This window comes from Bos indicus x Bos taurus, chromosome 1 (genome assembly GCF_003369695.1).
Source record: "Bos indicus x Bos taurus breed Angus x Brahman F1 hybrid chromosome 1, Bos_hybrid_MaternalHap_v2.0, whole genome shotgun sequence".
Classification (NCBI taxonomy): Eukaryota; Metazoa; Chordata; class Mammalia; order Artiodactyla; family Bovidae; genus Bos; species Bos indicus x Bos taurus.
The window spans coordinates 56,691,321-56,713,041 of NC_040076.1; the positions used below are offsets into that span (position 1 = coordinate 56,691,321).

Here is a 21,721-nt window from a genome sequence, read left to right on the forward strand (position 1 = left end):
CTAGGTAAAGTTCTGCCACTCACTTGCAGCGTTCAGTGAGCTAGTTTATCGTTTCTGGGCCAAAAAAAGATAATGGAATTAAAGGATCTCCAATGACCTTTCTAGTCTGTCTTTCTCTGATGCTATGATTTTTCCTAAGATTCTAGGGAGAAATACAAAGTTAAAAAATATGGATTAAAGTATATATAAAAATCTGGCCTGGAACTTACCAATTTAACCAACCAAGGCACCAGGGTCAATGAGTCAAAGACACTCTGCAAAGGACACTACTTATTATTATTTTTTTAATATACATTTATTTTTATTATAGTACAGTTGCTTTACAATGTTGTGTCCATTTCTGCTGGACAATGTGAATCAGCTGTATATATACATATATCCCTTCCCTCTTGAGCCTCCTCCCCGCTGCTGTCCCAGCCCTCTAGGTCATCACAGAGCATCAAGCTGAGCTCCCTGCACTTACAGCAGGGCCCCGCTAGCTATCTGCTTTACACATGGTAGTGTATATACGTCATTATTACTCTCCCAATTCATTCCACTCTCTCCTTCCCCTCCCCCACGGCAAAGGACACTGCTTAGAGGCATGGAGTGAGAGGAATGCCATGGGCACCTACTTGGAAGGTTATAAGCGAGGAGTTGGGTACACAGACATATGTGGAATGAGGTTGCCCTTTGGGTAACATGCTGCTGCTAAGTCGCTTCAGTCGTGTCCGACTCTGTGCAACCCCATAGATGGTAGCCTACCAGGCTCCCCCATCCCTGGGGGCTTTTAATATGAGGGGTGAATCTTCCCTGTGACTTCAGAGCACAATCACACAGACATTTTGTAAGAAGAACCTGAACAAAGGAGCAGGGGACCAGGGAGTCCCTCCCACCACTGAGTAGAATGGCCCATATCCCAAGCCACGTAGAACCAAAGATGGTCACATCCTTCTCAAAGAGTGAGTATTCGGGATAGTTGGGTGATCTTAGGATGTTGGACATCGAGGAGGATTTAGGAGGCTTTGAGGTTTGCAAACCACTTTCTATAGGGACCTCCATTGAAAGAGCTGTTATGTGTGTGTTGGGAGCAGGGGGAGATAAGCTGAAAGTGCTGTCACCCAGACCTGCTTCAACCAAAGTTCCCCACTCACGGGTTTATTTGCTGGGATTAATTGCTGGAAACAGTGACAGACTTTATTTTCTTGGGCTCCAAAATCACTGCAGAGGGTGACCGCAGCCATGAAATTAAAACACGCTTGCTCCTTGGAAGAAAAGCCATGACAAACCTAGACAGCATATTAAAAAGCAGAGACATTACTTTGCCAACAAAGATCCGTATAGTCAAAGCTATGGTTTTTTCAGTAGTCATGTATGGATGTGAGAGTTGGACCATAAAGAAGGCTGAGTGCCGAGGAATTGATGCCTTTGAATTGTGTCGGAGAAGACTCTTGGGAGTCCCTTGGACTGCAAGGAGATCAAACCAGTCAATCCTACAAGAAATCAATCCTGAATATTCATTGGAGGGACTGATTCTGAGGCTGAAGCTCCAATACTTTGGCCACCTGATACAAAGATCTGACTCATTAGAACAGACCCTGAGGCGGAGAAAGATTGAAGGCAGGAGGAGAAGGGGACGACGGAGGATGAGATGGTTGGATGGCATCACGGACTCAATGGACAAGAGTTTGAACAAGCTCCGGGACATGGTGAGGAACAGGGAACCCTGGCATGCTTCAGTCCATGGAGTGGCAAAGAGTCGAACACGACCGAGTGACTGAGCAACAACAACAAATTAAGTGCTGGTCCAGTCGCTTCATTAGAAATGAGAAAACTGAGCCTGAGAAGGGGGCGCAAGTGGATGTGGCTGTTTCAGGGAGTGAGGGAAGATTCTGTTGGGCATGAGAAGTTCATACTCGTCCTCTGGGGAGGATGGGTGCTTAGGGGTGGAGGGCACACGAAGCAGTGAGTACTCAGTCTCGGTTCCTCCCAGTGATGCTCTGGGCCTTTCAGCCTCCAGGGAAACGTTCTCATAAGATTCCTCAGCAGAGATTCCCCACGGCCTTTTCCCGAGGACGCTGTGATTGATGAGGGTGTAGCACAGATCCTCCGAGGAGCCGTGGTCACCATTCTCTTGCTGGGTAAAAGAGAGCCAGCATTAAGACTTGGCCTCTCATCATTCTCCTTCTACTTCATCTCAACACAGGCTCAGCCTCGGGCAAAGTCTGTCCTCCTTGACCACTTCCCCTTCACCTCTTGTTTATTTTTCTTAAATGGCTGCCCCACCCCAACCACTAGCCCAAGCTGCCAGACTTCCCATGCTACTCAGAGAATTCAGCCTACTCAGGCATGTCCTCTCTTCCCCATGTCCCAGAGTGACCTCCCTATATAATTCCCAAAGTCTCAAGACCGTGAGGGCATCCATCCTTGTATAGGAGAACAATCTAAAGACAGCTTAAAATGCTTGGGTTATGATATTTAACCACCCACTCTAGAGATATTTGCATTATTAAAGGAGAATTCACTTAAGAGAAGGTCTCCTTCAGTGAAATTTCAGGAGATAAACAGCAAAACAGCAAGGGACAGGAGAAGGAGTATGGATTTGGAAGAAAGACTTGTTTTTGATCCATGCTCCTGCCATCTTGTCAGCTGTCTGGCTTTGAGGGAATATCACTTAATCCTTCTATAAAATGGGTAGGAAAATAATAGTACCAATTTTACAGTGTTGTTGTGACAATTACATGAGATGATACATGTGAAGCATTCAGCCCACATAAACTGGCATAAACTGCCTGGCATAAACTAAATGCTCAATAAATATAAGTTCCTTTCAATAAATTGTGCAACTGAAGTGGTCATAGCTTCTGCTACCAGACTCTGCATATGTCCCTGGACTCATAAGCACTGGCATCTAAAGGATTCAATATTAAGGTCATAAGGGGTCTTGGAGGTCTTCTCCTGTACTTGAAGTGGCTACATTTCTACTGTCATCTCAGAAAAAGTCTCAGAGATGTTTGCATTACCTGGATGGGAGCAGATGATGTTTCTTCATCTGGAGAAAGAAAATACACTTAATGAATTTCAGGTCATGGGGAGATTTCTGGGAGGGGAGAAGAGGGGCACTGAAAGATAAGCAACCAGAAAACCAAGGTACAGCTAGGGTAGCCCTTCTTGGGCTATCCTGATCTTCAACACATCCCTGGGGAGCAACAGGGTCATCTAAACAAGAAACACTCAAAGCTGTGCTGAGAGGCTAAGTGGAAGGAAAGACATTCAGTGGGTTTTGGACAGGAAATCACACGTCCCTCCCTTTCTCACTCCTTTCCTTCTCTGTCCTTCCTTACCCAAAATTCATTGCGTGCCCGGTGGTGGTGATTAGTCAGTCGTGTCTGACTCTTGTGACCCTATGGACTGTAGCCTGCCAGGCTTCTCTGTTCATGGAATTTCCCAGGCAAGAATATAGGAGCAGGTTGCCATTTCCTTCTCCAGGGGATCTTCCCAACCCATGGATTGAACCTGGGTCTCCTGCATTGCAGGTAATCTCTTGCATTGTAGGCAGATTCTTTACTGACTGAGCCACCAGGGCATGCCTACTGTGTACCAAGAATTAGGGAGAAAAAAAAGAATCAGAGACAGATCCTGTCCTCAAGTCGCTTATAGGCTAGCATAGGAGGCAGACAAGGACCTAAGAGAGACCCACAAGGCAGAGGAAGGCTATTTCTGCTATAGGTGACAGGGGATGATGGTGGAGTAGAAGCTGGTGCTCAAGAATAGTTCTACAGAAAAGGAAACTCTCAAACTAAACCATTTTTGAGAACAGTGACAGAAACAAACAAAAGCAGGCCGATTGCTAAAAAGTCAATATACTTAAAACCAGCAGGTTTTGGCCACTCAGCAAAGAGGGAAATACACCAGCTCAGTAAGCAAACAAGAGCATTCAATGGAAGCCTCATGGCATCACTGTACCCTGGAGATAGGTGTGCGCATTTTAAAAAATGAAGATTGTTGAAGGAACTTCTGAAAAAAACATCAAGCATACTAACATTCACATTTTAGGGATCCCTGAAGGAGAAGAGTGACAGAAAGAGGCAGAAAATGTATTTAAAGAAATAATGGCTGAACACTTACCTAATCTGGGGAGGCAAACAGGTATCCCAGTCCAGGAAGCAACAAGATGAACCCAAAGTGATCCAAACCAAGACATATCATAATTAAAATGGAAAAGTAACAGAATTTTAAGGCAGCTAGAAAAAATAGGAAGTCACACCAAGGGAGCGCCTATAAGACTATCAGCTGGTTTTTTAGCAGAAACTTTCAAGGAGAGTGGCATGATATATTTAAACTACTGAAAGGAAAAACCTTACAACCCAAGAAAACTCTACCTAGCAAAGTTATTATTCAGAATTGAAGGAAAGGTAAAATTTCCCAGACAAGCAAAAAGTAAAGGAGTTTATCACCACTAGATTGACCTTATAGGCAATATTTAAGGATCTTCTTTAAGCAGAGAAGAAAAGATGATAACTTAAAATAAGATGATATACAAAAGAAAATATCTCACTGGTAAAGGCAAATATATAGCAAAGCCATTTATCAGCCACTTAAAAAGCGCATATGAAGCTTAAAAGACCAAAGTAGTAAAATCAACTACAGTAAGAGAGTAAGGGATACACAGAATAAAAATGTGAAATATGATGACAAAAACATAACATTTACCACTCCGTAGGTGAGGAGTGGTAAAAATGTGGTGCTTTTAGAATACATTCAAACTTAAGTGACTATCAGCTTAAAACTAACTGGAGAGATGGATAAATTCCTAGAAACATCCAATCTTCCAAGACTGAATCAGAAAGAAAGAGACAATATGAACAGACAAATTAATAGTAAAGAAATTGTATCAGTAATAAAAGAAAATAACTCCCAACAAACAAAAGCCTATGACCGGATGGCCTCACAAGTGAATTTTATCAAACATTTAAAGAAGAGTTAATACCTAGCCTTCTCAAACTAGTCCAGACTATTGAAGATGAAGGAATGTTTCCACATGCATTTTACAAGGTCTGCATTACCCTGATCCATAAACCAGACAAAGATACCACAGGAAGAAATATATAGGCCAATTTCCCTGATGAATATAGATATAAAAATCCTCAACAAAATATTAAGAAACTAAATTCAATAATACATTAAAAAGATCATATACCATGGTCAAGTGGACTTTATTCCAGGGATGCAAGGATAATTCAATGTACACAAATCAATGTGATACACCACATAAACAAAATGAAAGAAAAAAATCATATGATCACCTCAACAGTTACAAACAAAGCATTTGACAAAATTTAACATCCATTTATGATAAAAACTCTCAGTAAACTGAATACAGAGGGAACATACCTCAGTATAATAATGGCCATATATGTCAAGCCCAGAGCTAACATCATGCTCAGTGATGAGAAGTTGAAGTCTTTTCCCTTACGATCAAAAACAATACAAATATGCCCAACACTCACCACTTTTATTCAACATAATACTGGAAGTTTAGCCCCAGCAACCAGAACAGAAAAACAGACAAAGGCATGCAAATTATAAGGGAAAAAATAAAACTATCACTCTTTGCAGATGATATAATATTATATATAGAAAACCCTAAAGATTCTACCAAAAAAACTGTTATAACTAACAGATAAATTCATTATGTTGCAACGATACAAAATTAGCACACAGAAATCTGTTGCATTTCTAAACATTAATAGCAAACTATCAGAAATTAAGAAAACAATCCTAGTTACAATTGTATCAAGAATAAAATACCTAGGAATAAATCTAACTTTTGTATTCTGAAAGCTGTAAGACATGGATAAAAGAAATTGAAGATGACACACAAAAAATGGAAAGATATACTGTTCTCATGAATTGGAAGAACTGTTTTTCACAGAACTAGAATAAAAGATCCTAAATTTTGTATGAAACCACAAAAGGTACAGAATAGCCAAGCAGTCTTGAGGCAAAAAAACAAAGCTGGAGGTATCATGGTCAGTGATTTCAAACTGGACTATATTACTATACTATGTTGCTGCTGGTTTCCTAGTGACTCAGTAGTAAAGAATCCCCCTGTCATGCAGGAGACCACCTGCAATGCAGGAGATGCGGGTTTGATCCCTGGGTTGTGAAGATCCCTTGGAGAATGACAACCAACTCCAGAATTCTTGCCTGGGAGGTCCTATGGACGGAGGAGCCCGGCAGGCTACAGTCCCTGGGGTCCCAAGAGTTGGACAGTACCTAGCACTAAAACCACTACCAACAGGCTATTGATATAGTAGTACTATGGTACTAATATTAATATGATACTATCATTCTGGCTATTATTAAAAAGACAACAAATAACACTTGTTGTCAAGGATGTGGAGAAATGGGAATCTTTTTGCACTGTTGGTGGGATTGTAAATTGCTGCAGTGTCTATGGAAAACGGTATGGAGTTTCCTAAAAAAATTAAATATGCAACTACCATACAAGGACTTCCCTGATGGCTCAGAGGGTAAAGCGTCTGTCTGCAATGCAGGAGACCTGGGTTTGATCCCTGGGTCTGGAAGATCCCCCCTGAAGAAGGAACTGGCAACTCACTCCAGTATTATTGCCTGGAAAATCCCATGGACGGAGGAGCCTGGTAGGCTACAGTCCATGGGGTCGCAAAGAGTCGGACACAACTGAGCAACTTCACTTCACTATCATACTATCCAGAAATTCCACTTCTGAGTATTGATATGAATAAAACAAAAGTGTTAATTTGAAAAGATATATGCACCCCAAAGTTCATTGCAGCATTATTCACAAAAGCCAAGATAGGGAAGCAACCTAAGTATTCCTCGATAGATGAATGGATGAGGAAGATGTGGTATATGTATATGCAAGGAAATATTACTCAGCCATAAAAAGAATGGAATTTTGCCATTTGCAACAACATGGATGAATCTAGATGCCATTATGCTGAGTGAAGTCAAAGAGAGAAAAATATCATATGATTTCATTCGTATGTAGATCTAGAAATAAAAACAAATGAAGAAACACCATAAAACAGAAACAGACTCATAGATTCAGAGAACAAACTGGTGGTTACCAGAGGGAAGCAGGTGGGGGTACGAGCTAGTAGGTAACAGAACTTAAAAGGTACAAACATCCAATTATAAATAAGGCATGAGGACATACTGTGCAGTATAGGGAATACTGTGACTAGAACTATAGCATTAATAGTTCTGTATGGTGACAGACAGAGAGGAACTAGATCATCTTGATGTGTAAAAATAAATGCAACTGAAACTAAAGCAGTGTTGTAAGTCAACAACTTCAATAGAATTTTTAAAAAAGTGTCTGTGAGTTTTGGCATTAGAGGTCTTATTTCTACCATTAGAGGTCGATTCCTATTTCTGTTTTGCTTTGATTGAGACTGGGGTTTCCTGACACCCGCAGCTCCCCTGGGTGAAGTGCTTAGAGGTGGGAGGGCTGTACTATTTTTTTTTTACACACCTACAGGGCTCGTTTTTAAAATTCAAGGTGAATGAACCAGGCTCTCCTCTTTAAACCCAGGAAGGCAAAAGCAAAACTCGTTTCCTTTTCTTCTTTAGAAACACTGTGGCCTTGTCCTCCTGCCTGTACTTTGTCCCCCCATCCCCAATCTCCCAGTTAGATGGGACACCAGTCATTCACCGCCCTCTCCTTTGAATGCTTTCGTTTCCTTCATTGCAACCCTGCTTCCATCACCACTGGCCCCCTGGGTGGTCTTCCAGCATCCATTTATGCCACTCTCTACTATTATCTGTTCTCTGAACAGAAGACTGGGTGATGTCTTTAATGCAAATATGATCATACTTAGCCCTTGTTTAAAGCCATTCAGCACCTCCTGTAACTCTCAAGATGAAAAGATCCTAACAAGAAACTTGATCCCAAGGTCCTGCTCCTCATGCGTGTGCTCTGTGCCTGCACTGGCCTCCTTGCAGTTTCTTACAGGTGCCTTGTGCCTCCACTTTTGGCTTTTATTGTTCCCATTTAACTCCTTCAGCCAGCAGACCTCAGGAGATATTGGAAGGCTATGGAGATCAACAAGTCAGTTCTTCCCTCAGTGAGCTCCTGGTTCAGTGGAGATGGACATGCAATTGGACAATCGGCAGCAAATGTGTAAGTATCATACCTGATGTATGCCCAAGGTGCTTTGGGAGCAGAGGGAAGAAGAAAAGCTAAGTCTGTCAAAAGTAAAAATGATGTGAAAGCAATGACTTACTTTGCTTTCGGGAATCTTGTCTTGCTTCAAAAATGTGTATTTTTTTCCTGTAAAAGAAAAAGAAAATAAATTGGTTGTTTTATTATTCAGAAACTCTCAAAGGGAGTTATACTCAACTATAAAAGCTCATGTTTAATTCATTTGTTTAAGTTATAAGGCTTTTATAACACCTCCTTCAGCCAGAGAAATAAGAGGATAGGAAAAAAGGAAAACTGGAAACAAGACTGAGTAGGAATCTACTCCTTTGTGTTTCTCTCTCTCCCTCTTTCACCTCCCTTCTCCCTTTTCTCAGGCTGGTATGGAATTGACTTATAAGTAGAGAACTATGGTGATGATGTAGGTAACATTTTTGGAGTTTTCTTTCCTGACAAAATATCAATTTCTCTTATATTAAGGAGCCATTGTTATATACAATCTCAACCTCAGTCTCAATCTGTGATATCCAAACAAACAATCAAGCCAGCAAGCCAACACCTCCCACACGAGCCCTCAGAAAAACACAGTGTAAATATCATGGCAGCCAGTTATCATCCCAGGGAACAAGGGCAACATCTGCTCAAAGGAGAATGACCATACGTCCTGGTTTGCATAGACAGTTTAGTTATGTCATTATCAATCACTTAGTGACCCTAAACTATTTTTAGCCTCCTTTTCATTTGCAGAAGTTTTCTGGTTTGGACAATGAATTATACACCATCCTGGCTATGCCTTCTCTGTGCCTCTGTCCCAGGAGCTCGCTGGGATGTGCAGTGTGATTAAGGGGCTTCTCTACTTCAGTAGCCAGTTTCATCCTTGCTTCTGAGGCTTTCCCATTTAAAGGGTGTGTAACCACCCATAAGACTATTGTTCCTGTTTCTCACCAAACTTGAAGTGTGGTTTTCTCTGACTGACTCTCAGATGTTAGTGCCTGCTTCCACTGTGGCCACAGACAGTGGGAAATTCACAGGTAACTTACAGCAAACACCACACTGAAACTACACTTACAGAAAATAACCCCTGAAGAGTTCTCCACTCACCACGGAAGGCAGAAACATGCTTCAGCGATGTGGCAGTCCGAGCATCTAAAATACCCAAGAAATGATACATATCACAAGTTTAGTTTCTGCAACTTTGTTACAGTGACTCCCTTCCCTTTGTCATTTCTGTGGAAGAGCGTTTTTTCCCCTCCCCCAAGACACTATTCATTCTAGGTGACTTGGACACATCTATCATGCCTTCATCCTCCCACGACACTAACTGGACCTTTGGAAATATGACCTTATCAACTCTTAATCAGAGAAGGAACTTGCTGCTGTGTTCCTAGCAAAGGTTTGCTCATCCCCAGTTCCAGTAATTTATGTGGCCTCTTGTGAGGAAGGGTACACAGTTATCCCCAAGAAGTCTAAGTAAAAGTGTGTGGACATTTTAGAAATTTCTTCTAGGCATGGATTAGGCAATATTTACATAGGCTCCTGCTGCACTCTGAACTTCTCCTGTTTATACTCCTATTTAAATTAATTCAATATTAATTTATATTAATATTTAATATATTTATTAATTTTGAGACTTTATTTTCTTGGGCTCCAAAATCACTGCAGATGGTACCTGCAGCCATGAAATTAAAACACTCTTGCTCCTTGGAAGAAAAGCTATGCCCAACCTAAACAGCATATTAAAAAGCAGAGACATTACATTGCCGACAAAGGTCCATCTAGTCAAAGCTATGGTTTTTCCAGCAGTCATGTTTGGATGTAAGAGTTGAGCTATAAAGAAAGCTGAGCACCGAAGAACTGATGCTTTTGAACTGTGGTGTTGGAGAAGACTCTTGAGAGTCCCTTGGACTGCAAGGAGATCAAACCAGTCCATCCTAAAGGACATCAGCCCTGAATATTCATCGGAAGGACTGATGCTGAAGCTGAAACTTGGGTTGTTTGGCCACCTGATGTGAAGAATGGACTCATTGGAAAAGACCCTGATGCTGGAAGAGATTGAAGGCAGGAGGAGAAGGGGATGACAGAGGATGAGATGGTTGGATGGCATCACTGACTTGATGGACATTAGTTTGAGCAAGCTCTGAGAGTTGGTGATGGACAGGGAAGTATGGCATGCTGCAGTCCATGGGGTCACAAAGAGTCGGACATGACTGAGTGACTGAACTACTGTATTAACATTTGTCTGCTCATTGGTCTATATCCTACACTAGAACATGAATGTCACAAGGTCAGGGATCATATTTGTCTGTTCATCATGGCACAGATTGCCAGCATATGCTACAGTGTCTGGCACATAGTAAATATATTTTCAATAAGTATGTGATAAATGAAGGAGTAGCTAAGAACAGAGCAACTCTAACTGGCTCAGATCATCAGATCTGCCTTACTGACCCCAAGGTAGCTATATAAGGGCTTCCCTGGTGGCTCAGTGGTAAAGAATCCACGTGCCGGTGCAGGTGACTGGGGTTCAATCCCTGGGTTGGGAAGATCCCCTGGTGAAGGAAATGACAACTCACTGCAGTGTTCTTGCCTAGAATGCAAAAATATATTGCCCTAAGTGTAAGGATCAAATAAAGTTAAATATGGACAAAAGCTATTTTTAAACTGGTTATTTCCCCTAGTTAACTTTTCTGCCATGTATTTTTGCATTTCAATTTGGAGTTTTGGTCTAGGCTGGGTTCAGACAACCTCCTCTGAAACCAGATGAATCTCTACAACGTGGGCTGGTGGTGGTTTAGTCACTAAGTCGTGTCTGACTCCTGCAATGCCATGGACTATAGCCTGCCAGACTCCTCTGTTCATGGAATTCCCCAGCCAAGAATACTGTGTGGGTTGCTATTTCCTTCTCCAGGGGATCTTCCCAAGCCAAGGATCAAACCTGGTTCTCCTGCATTGCAGGAGAATTCTTTACCAAATGAGCCATGTGGGAAGTCCTACAATGTGGGCTACGTGCTAGCAATTCCAGGTTCCTCTCTCTTAACACAAAGCTTCCCTAGCCCCTGAAGTCTGCCCAGTTTCTCCCTCCTTATAATGCCCATGGCCCTACTTGTCTATTTCATCATTTGGACTGATTACTTTAGCATGTGTCCAGTGATATACACCAAATATATGAGCCTTTGTTTGTACTGAAGGAAAACATCCTTTTTAGGGGGGGTGCCTATGTAGGCTTTGACTGTGCAGTGGCTTTTTCAAAAGCTTCTCCTGAAACCATGGGAAAAGTGCAGATAACTCTTCAAGCCACTGAACAACTGGCTCTACCATACTTTGGGATTCTTGGATTCAGGGACATTCATTTCATATTTTAGTGATTCCTTGACACTCAAAAGTCCTGGTCAGGGGATTTCCCTAGAGGTCCAGTGGCTAAGACTCTGTGATCCCAACACAGGGGGCCCAGGTTCAATCTTTGACCAGGGAACTAGATCCCACACGCCACAACTAATAGTTTGCATACCGCAACCAAGACTTAACAAAGCCAAATAAATAAAATTAAGGGGAGAAAAAGACCTGATCAGAAGGGACTGATGAGGAAGACTGCATTTAAGAGCATCATGGTAATCACAAGTGTCTCTCGCCACAAAACTTTCAACAACTGTAGCCATATGGGGAATGTGGTTACCTCAGAAATAGAAACTCAGAGCTTAAAATGAAATGGCCAGAATGGGGCTGGAGAAGAAAGGGACATGAGATTAACAGATAAAGAGACAACAGGAAATAAGGGTCTTCTTTCCAGTTCTATGGGCTATACAGGTTCCCAGCAAAATGCCTCATCTCCTGTCTAAAGGTTCAGAGTGTTTTTGTCTTTTGTCTTGTCTTTGCATTTACTATTGTTACAACTGCTGTTGGGTTGAAGCAAGGTCTTCCATTCTGGGGTGTGTGCAGCCCAAGACCTAACACACTTCATTCCTCACAGGTAAAGCCTGGGAGAATTGCTGTTGGATTTGGTCTCACCTGGATATTCTCAGTTTGGGGCTTTGACTTCTCAGGTTCCAGGGTGTCTCTTGAGTGTTCTGCTGCCACCTGAAACTCAGCATATCAAGAATGAGCTAAGTCTTTGCTCTCCAGGCTTCCCACCTTGCTTGATAATTTTTCCAGCTTTCCTCACTTCTGCTACTTGTGGGTGAAACCCCGGCATTGCCTCGGCTTTCTCTTGTTGCCCTTCCATTTGTTAATGGAACACCCCAATCGGTCCTTGACTCGACCTCTTCTCCACTGCCGCTGCAACAGCTCCCCACCGCCAATTTTCTCCAACAACTGCTGTACATAACCAGGCCCCAATCATTTGTTCCCAAACATCCAGGCATCCTTATGACCATGAGAATGTCAGTGCACAGAGAGGCCTGTCTGCTCAGCTCAGTTTCAGGGACTGCACTCAGGAACTGAGAAGGGCCCAGGCCTTGTCTCATGTACACTGCAGTTTTCACAAGAAGTACCGAGGCAGAGAGCACACAATAAAAGGGAAGGAAAGAATGAAATAAAGAAAAGAAATTGACTCAAGGTTTGGGTTGGGTTTCTGTGTAACTGTCCTTTGATTTGTGGGGAGTGTGGGGTATAGAGAAAAAGAAACTAGACATTAAGCACAATTTACTATGTGCTTACTATATATATAGGCACACGAACTATAAATACTACTTGTTTTTATATATACATTACTTACTAAGCATACTACTTATTAAGTGTAAGTAACAGATACATTTTCTATGTTATATTTCATTTAATCCCAGAATAAATCCATGAGGTAGACATTATGAGTCTATGTCTTGTCCATGAAGAAACTGAGATGAAAAAGCTTATGCAACTTGTCTGAGGACAGATAAATGAGAGTAAGTGGGAAAACTGAGTTTACTTCTGGAAGACTCATCCTCTGAGACTCTGAACTCCTTTCATGAAGGGAATTGGTGCCATTCTTCCTGAGGAGGGGGAATTTCCTGGATTTTTGTAACAATTTTGATCTGGAGAGAAAAGGTGGAGTGTGCTGATTGGATGATAACCAGGCAGTAAGGGTGAAGTTGAAAATCAGATCCAAGTAAATATGACTTTTGAGTATATTAAGGGAGATATTTTCAATCAGTATAAAAATGAAGATTCTGGGCCAACTGAGTAATTATGTGGAAAAATATGTATTTCTATCTGACATCATATAATAAGTGTATGATGCTAAAATGTAAGGCAATAAAACTATGAAAATTATACTGTGGATCTGTCTTATCTTGGGATGAGGAAATAATTTAAAGCATAAATTGGTAGAAAGCAAAAAGCTTTCTAGATTTAATGCAATTATGTTTAAATATATAAGAATAACAAAAATTCTGTATAACACAAGACACATGGACTGGAAAAATAATTTTTTTGTAATATTTATGAAAAAATGCTCATTTCTTCAAGTAAAAATATCTTTTACAATAAATAAAAGAAAGTAGACCAAAATCCAAAACAAAAATTGGCAGAAGGCATACTAGCCCTTCATAGATGAAGAAATACAAATCTCTGATAAATAAAGACAGTAAAATAAAGATAACACTTCTAATGTTGTAAGTAGTTCTTCAATTTTCCAGTTTACTTTTTTTGTTTATATTTTATTTATTCTCCAATTTCTTTTACAATAAACATGTATTAATGTCACAATCCTTCGCTGTCTTACCAAGGGTCTAAAGAACAAAATTAGAGATGTAACATCAATCTTAACTTTCTGTCCATCATATCGGTATTTTATTTTATTTTTATTTTCAAGACATTTATTTAGGTTTACAAGCATTCATTCAGCATTTATTGAGTGCTTCTTCTATGTCAGAAACAATGTTAGAAAACACAAATTCAAAGATGAATAAGAAACAGTCTCTACTTTTGACGACCTCATGTCTAGACATAAAAATAGGGATTTATAATCAGATAGAAGAATGCAAGAGTTTCAGATTGACAAAGGGTTGGGAGTATCTGGAGAGAAGTCCTAGAAAACACTGACCCTCATGGAGGGCCAGGAGACATTCCATGGCTTTGCTAAGACTCCTTTTGCCAGGTAGCTTTTTGGATCCTACGTTCAAGATCTCAGTAGCATGAACTGAGCTCTGGGACACCAAACATAATCCTGTAAAGACCACCCTTCACCTCCCCAGCTAACTGATTTTCACCATCTCACTTTGTACTGGAGGGACTCCTTTGTTTAGAGTGATACTAATTTTTACAGTAAAAGAAAAAGGAAGAAAGTGAAGTCGCTTAGTCATGTCTGACTCTTGGCGACCCCATGGACTGTAGCCTACAAGGTTCCTCCATCCATGGAATTTTCCGGGCAAGAGTGCTAGAGTAGGTTGCCGTTTCCTTCTCCAAGGGATCTTCCCAACCCAGGGATCGAACTCAGGTCTCCAGCATTGCAAGCAGTCAATTTTACCATCTGCGCCACCAAGGAAGCCATTTTTATAGTGGCTGCTGTTAATGAAGGTGATAGTCAAACTAACTAGTATCTCTTAGTTACTGAACCTGACTGTGTACTATGAGTTTGAGCAAGCTCTGGGAGTTGGTGATGGACAGAGAAACTTGACATACTGCAGTCCAAGGGGTCACAAAGAGTTGGACACGACTGAGCGACTGAACTAAACTGAACTGACATACCAGGTACCATGCTAGCATCACACACACTAGAATCCTCCAAAGTAAGTACTGTGCTACTAATTCCATTTAAAATAATGAAACTAAGGTTTAGAAAAGTTAAGCCAAGTTCCCTACCAATTTCAATGTCCCCTGCTCACCCATTGCAAGGATTGTATACCAGCTAAGGTCTTATACTATCAGAAAGCTTGCTGTTTCAAGCTTTGAAGTGAAGAGAAGTGAAAGTCACTCAGTCGTGTCTGACTCTTTGCAACCCCATGGACTGTAGCCTGCCAGGCTCCTCTGTCCATGACATTCTCCAGGCAAGAGTACTGGAGTGGGTAGCTGTTCCCTTTTCCAGGAGATCTTCTCAGCCCAGAGATCAAAACCAGGTCTTCCAAATTGCAGGCAGATTCTTTACTGTCTGAGCCACTAGGGAAGCCCAAGAATACTGGTGTGGGTGGTCAGGTCTCTAGCACTGCAGGCGAATTCTTTACCATTTGAACTGCCAGAGAAGCCCAAGAATACTGGAGTGGGTAGCCTATCCCTTCTCCAGAGAATTTTCCTGACCCAGGAATCAGGCTGAGGTCTCCTTCATTGCAGGCCAGCCGAGCTACCAGGGTGGTGGTGTTTTTATGCTGTTTGTGGGGCATTAAGAGCTCAAAAGAGTATCCCCTTCCTGCCCCAGAAAGTTGCTCTGTTTCTTAGAGTAGCCTGCACAGAACTTCCTTGATAAAGTCCTGCCTTTCAGCTGTTCTGCACCGGTGGTTACTATGATTCTGGGAAGAAGGCCAACCAATAAGGAACTGAACATGATCCCTGGCATGTAGTAGGCACTTCATTCTTGTCAATCCCTTCCCTGGTTGCCTTCTCCCAAAGAGCAAACCTCTTTTTCTCTTTCTGGCCCTGTTGCCCCAACCCATCTCTCCTGCTCCCCCTTAGGGAGTCTGGACTCACCTGTCTTCCCTTGGCAGCAAGTTCCCCATCCTCTCAGTCCTCTTGGCACCCTCCCCTCGGCAGGCTGCTCCTGACTTAGAGACGGGGGCTGCGTTGCTCTGGCCACCAGGGCAGAGGGAGCTGAGGGGAATGTATCCTCTGAGGAGGGGAGGAGGAGCCCCCAGGGGAGGAGATTCAGAAGTGCACACAGGCGCAGCTTCCTAAAATGTCAGAGGCTGAACGAACCCAGTTATTACTTTTAACCAGAAGCCGTTAGTCAGTGAGGGTTTTGAAAGAATGGGGAAGCCCCATCTGCAATTGTAAACAGGTCATAAGGGCTTTTCACTTCAGATGCCTAAGCTTATTAAACCACTTTGTAGTAGTCCTAGAAACATCAGAAGGAGAACTTTGTTTTAAAACAAAAAAGCTTAAAAATCAAGTCATAGACCAGTAGAAAAATATTAGCAAAACATACATCTGATAAAAAGATTTTTATCCAAAGCATGCAAAGAACTCTCAAGACTCCCTAGGAATAGCTGCTACTGCTGCTTCAGTCGTGTCCGACTCTGTGCGACCCCATAGACGGCAGCCCACCAGGCTCCCCCGTCCCTGGGATTCTCCAGGCAAGAACACTGGAGTGGGTTGCCGTTTCCTTCTCCAATGCATGAAAGTGAAAAGTGAAAGTGAAGTCGCTCAGTTGTGTCTGACTCTTAGCGACCCCATGGACTGCAGCCTACCAGGCTCCTCCATCCATGGGATTTTCCAGGCAAAAGTACTGGAGTGGGGTGCCATTGCCTTCTCCCCATAGGAATAGAACAAACATCAAATAAGATGGGCAAAATATTTGAAAAGATTTTCATCAAAGAAAATATTCAGATGGCAAACAAATTCATGAAAAGATGAACATCATAGTCATTGCGGGTGTAATGATTTAAACCAAAACCACAAAGCAATACTTTTGCACACCTATTAGACAGCCTAACAGTTGAAAATGAAAGCAAAAACTGATAATTATTAACTGCTGACAAGGAAAACAGAACATCTGGAAGTCTCACGTATTGCTGATGGGAATGCAAAATGTTTCAGCCTCTTTGGAAAACAGTATGGCATAGCCTTACCATACAACCTAACTCCTAGGCATTAACCCAAATGAAATAAGAAATCAAGAACTCTAAGAATTTGTATGCATATGTTTATAGCTTCTTTACTCATAATTGCCAAATAAAACCAAACCCTGGAAATAACCCAAATAATCTCAAGTAGTAAATGTCTAAACAAACCATGTCACATTCACACAATGGGCTTTGGCCCAGTAATAAAAAGGAATGGGCTACTAATATTATACTTTTTATAATGTATATTCAAAGGAGGAGAAGGGGACGACAGAGGATGAGATTGTTCGATGAAATCACTGACTTAGTGGACTTGAGTTTGAATAACTCTGGGAGATAGTGAAGGACAGGGAAGCCTGACATGCTGCAGTCCATGGGATCACAGAGAGTCAGACATGACTTAGGGACTGAATAACAGCAACTAATATATACAACAACATGGACGAATCTCAAGAGAATGAGTGGAAGAATCCAGTCTTAAAGCCTATCTTTTGTGACATTCAAGATGAGGCAAAACTGTAGGGACAGAAAACACACCAGTGGTGCCCAGGAAAAGGAGTAGGAGAAGGTTTGAACTTCTGGGACCAGGGAATTTTTTTGTTGCTGTTCTGTATCTTGTGGTGGTGGAGGCATGACTGTATGCATTTCTCATGATTCCCAGAGCTGTATACCCCAAGTGTGCATTTTGCTGCTGCTGCTAAGTCGCTTCAGTCGTGTCCGACTCTGTGCGACCCCATAGATGGCAGCCCGCCAGGCTCCCCCGTCCCTGGGATTCTCCAGGCAAGAACACTGGAGTGGGTTGCCATTTCCTTCTCCAATGCATGAGAGTAAAAAGTGAAAGTGAAGTCGCTCAGTCGTGTCCAACCCTCAGCGACCCCATGGACTGCAGCCTTCCAGGTTCCTCTGTCCATGGGATTCTCCAGGCAAGGGTACTGGAGTGGGGTGCCATTGCCTTCTCCAGGGGATCTTCCCGACCCAGGGATCAAACCCAGGTCTCCCGCATTGTAGACAGACGCTTTACTGTTTGAGCCACCAGGGAAGTCTGGAAATCTCCTTAGTGGATAGCCAATGATCCTCATTACATTCTGGTTTAATATTTATTCAATATGCCAGCTTTCCCAGAGCACAGAGTACCTTATTCTTGATCTCCACCTTGAACTCCTTTCAGGGTGTGTTGAAGGTCAGCAACTGCAGTGGCTAATGACTCAATCCTTGCATAACCAGAAGGCGAATGACTTTTAGTTGGCGCTTTCAACTCCAGTCTGACTTTAGCTGCCAAGGCAGGTTAGAGGCCTTTTGGATAACAGTGATTCTTTGAACTTTTCAGTCTCAAAAAACTAGATGGTATAAATCTAGCTCTAGGTAGTCCTTTTTAGACTTTGTGATTAGAGATAGAAGCTGGGAAAGCTATTTATGCTAAGCAAAATAATTTTGGAACATTTTATTACAGGAAAAGATCTGGTTTATTTAAGAATGCTTGTAGAGTCAGGAATATAATAGTTTAGTTAAGACTTCACCATTCTTCCTTCAAAAAGTCTCATAGAGAGAGTGAAGGCTGTGTGATGGGTTAATACTGAGACGTCTTCCTGAGTACAATTTTCTATTTACTTTTGGGTACAGAATATGAGTTGATTAGGAGTCCTGGCTAATGTCAGAGAGTTATGTGTTCGAAAACTATGACTGTTAATTGCTATTATTCCTCATTAAGGAGTTTTTAGCTGTTTTTATTTTTTAAAATTTTGTTGCAATGTAGTTGATTTACAATGTGTTATATTCTGCTATACAGCAAAGTGACTCAGTTATACACACATATCTCTTTTTTCATGAATTACTTTTATTTGGTTGCACTGGGTCTTAGTTGTGGCATGCAGGGTCTAGTTCCCTAACCAGAGATGGAACCCAGACCCCCTGCATTGGGACCCCAGAGTCTTAACCACTGGACCACCAGGGAAGTCCCATGTGTATATATATATATATATCCTTTTTCATCTTCTCCTCCATTATGGTTTATCACATGATACAGAATATAGTTGCCTGTGCTATATAGTAAGACCTTGTATTTTCTTTATTCATCTGTGGATGGACACTTAGGTTGTTTCCGTATTTCTTGTTTATTACAAATAGAGCTACTATGAACATAGGGGTGCATATATCTTTTTGAGTTATAGTTTTGTCTGGGTATTTGCCCAGGAGTGGACTTGCTGGATCACGTGGCAACTCTATTTTTAGTTTTTCTAGAAACCTCTGTACTGTTTTCCATTGTAGCTGCACCAATTTATATTCCCACTAACAGTGTAAGAGGGTTCCTTTTTCTCTGCACCTTCTGCTTTTGTCATTTGCAGACATTTTAATGATGGCAATTCTAGTTTTTAAAAGGAGGCAGTAACACAGTTCCAATCCCTCTAAGTGAATTTGGGGCTGGAATTTTGCTGTCTGGTGAAGGGGTGTTAGCATATGACTTCCTGGTGGCAATAATACCACTAAAGATTATTTTTAATAATAAGGGAATGGTTTAGACACAAAATGGGAACTTTTTCAGTTCAATGAGAGGGCTCCTACAATGTACCCAAGCTGGTGGATGGTATAGGACTCTTCCTTGTCATTGTTTGGACTATTTTTTCAGAATGAATGACCCTTGGGAAGAATGTTGTTTTTTCTGCCAAGTTTCCTATTTTTCATTAGTAATACTAACATGGAATATGGAAAATTAAGTTATATACATGGCGAAAAAATACAAACTAGGCTTAAGCACTGTAAAAGTTAAAAAGTAAGCCACAAGTAAAGTCCCAAGTGTGAAAAGACCAAATAAAGCCCTTGTCTGAAAATATTAAAGGCAGACATGTAGGTTTCCTCTGAGGAGTCTAGGGGAGATGAGCTCTAAGCGTCCTTCTCAGTCCAAAACCTGCATTACATTCTTTCTGGTGAAGGAGGAGTTCTGGGCACACACCCATCATATGATGCTGAGCAGGGTGGGTATACACCTTGCAAGGTACTGAGTTTATTTCACATCTCAGTGCCTTGTGCAGGCTTATTTCTCCACGTGGAGATGTTTACACTCAAGGACATGTTTCTAGTCAGACACTGACAATGACTAATATTTATGGAGTATATCCTTCTCTTCTCCAATGGCTTCAGTTCAGTTCAGTTCAGTCACTCAGTCGTGTCCGACTCTTTGCGACCTCATGAATCGCAGCACGCCAAGCCTCCCTGTCCATCACCAACTCCTGGAGTTCACTCAGACTCACGCCCGTTGAGTCAGTGATGCCATCCAGCCATCTCATCCTCTGTTGTCCCCACCTCCTCCTGCCCCCAATCCTTCCCAGCATCAGAGTCTTTTCCAATGAGTCAACTCTTCGCATGAGGTGGCCAAAGTACTGGAGTTTCAGCTTTAGCATCATTCCTTCCAAAGAACACCCAGGACTGATCTTCTTCAGAATGGACTGGTTGGATCTCCTTGCTGTCCAAGGAACTCTCAAGAGTCTTTTCCAACACCACAGTTCAAAAACATCAATTCTTCGGCGCTCAGCTTTCTTCATAGTCCAACTCTCACATCCATACATGACCACTGGAAAAACCATAGCCTTGACTAGACGGACCTTTGTTGGCAAAGTAATGTCTCTGCTTTTGAATATGCTATCTAGGTTGGTCATAACTTTCCTTCCAAGGAGTAAGCGTCTTTTAATTTCATGGCTGCAGTCACCATCTGCAGTGATTTTAGATTTCCAAAATAAAACCTAGGGAACTTAAAAAACATTGTAAATTATTCTGAATTCATTCGGGGGATATAAGTCCAAACGTCCTCACGTCTAGCTGTGACTTTGAGTAATTTTCTGAATTCTTTAAGCTCCATTACTAGTGCCTACCACCCACAGTTTGTGTAGTGATTGCCCAAGCTGAAATGAGGGCAAAGCTCTCAGAAGAGTATCCAGTGCACACTACTCTCACTTCCAGTGGTGACTACTGTTGGACAGCCCTTCTCCTTCCTGGTGTCTGGTTCCAGATCAAGGGTTTCACTCTCTGTTGCCTTAACATTTCTGGCCTGTCACTACCTCCTCATTCATTCTGCCGAGGTGGAGTGGCTTATCAGGTTGAATTTGGAAGCAGAATCTGGATGTTCATATTTGACCCCTTCTTTCTGATTTCTTTTGGGAGAGATCTCACCCTTAGAAACCTTAGTTTTTGCTGTTCTCAGCTATGTAGTAAGCTTAATGACAAATGCTCACAGTAGTAAAACTGTCCAAATCTGGGGTCAAAAGGCAACCATGTATTGTAAGTCAACTCAGTCACTAATAAAGAGGTGTGTGTGGGGAGGGCAGGGTGGGATATGTGTGTTTTAAGTTCTAATTGCCTCAATCCTTTGTCTTAATTTTCACTTGGTTTAGAATTCAGGAAAGGGTACTCATTAATAAGATCCTTATGGTATTATGCTAAGTGAAATAAGTCAGACAGAGAAAGGCAAATACTTATAACTTATATGTGGAATCTAAAAATTAAATGAGCTAGTGACTATAAAAAAAAAAAAGGAAACTGACTCTCAGATATAGAGAACAAAGCAGTGGTTACCAGTGAGGTGGGGGAGAGGGGAGGGACAATATAGGGGTAGGGGCCTAAAAGATACAAACTATTATGTTTAAAAATAAATAAGCTACAATACAGGAAGTGTATCCAACATTTTATAATAACTAAAAATGAAATATAACCTTAAAAATTGTGAATTACTATGATGTACACCTGTAACATATAATATCGTACATCAACTACACCTCAGTAATAAAAAAAGTCCTTCAGATATTAAAATAGCTGTCATGTAACTAGCACTGGAAAGAAACTTGTTGAGGTTAGTTTTGGAGAGAAGTGATAGCAGTTTTTC

General features: G+C 41.6%; 1 protein-coding gene across 1 annotated transcript; it reads right to left on the reverse strand.

Moving 5' to 3' along the window:
• Positions 1 to 1,747: 1,747 nt before the first annotated feature.
• GCSAM (germinal center associated signaling and motility) lies at positions 1,748 to 15,926 on the reverse strand. The gene is made up of 6 exons (XM_027517656.1): positions 15,761 to 15,926; positions 12,173 to 12,241; positions 9,269 to 9,313; positions 8,253 to 8,299; positions 3,003 to 3,031; positions 1,748 to 2,116 (listed from the first exon to the last, which is right to left on the reverse strand). The coding sequence occupies exons 1-6, from the start codon at positions 15,787 to 15,789 to the stop codon at positions 1,799 to 1,801; spliced, it is 537 nt and encodes a 178-aa protein (XP_027373457.1). The 5' UTR covers positions 15,790 to 15,926; the 3' UTR covers positions 1,748 to 1,798.
• Positions 15,927 to 21,721: the final 5,795 nt, after the last annotated feature.

Bases quoted from the DNA above. Each gene is read 5' to 3' on its own strand.
- GCSAM (XM_027517656.1), bottom strand. From the start codon at position 15,789: ATGGGGAACTTGCTGCCAAGGGAAGACAG. The intron at 12,242-15,760 runs GTGAGTCCAGAC...GCTGAGTTTCAG, and splicing joins TTGCTGCCAAGGGAAGACAG to GTGGCAGCAGAACACTCAAG. The intron at 2,117-3,002 runs GTAATGCAAACA...TCTTTTACCCAG, and splicing joins CATCATCTGCTCCCATCCAG to CAAGAGAATGGTGACCACGG.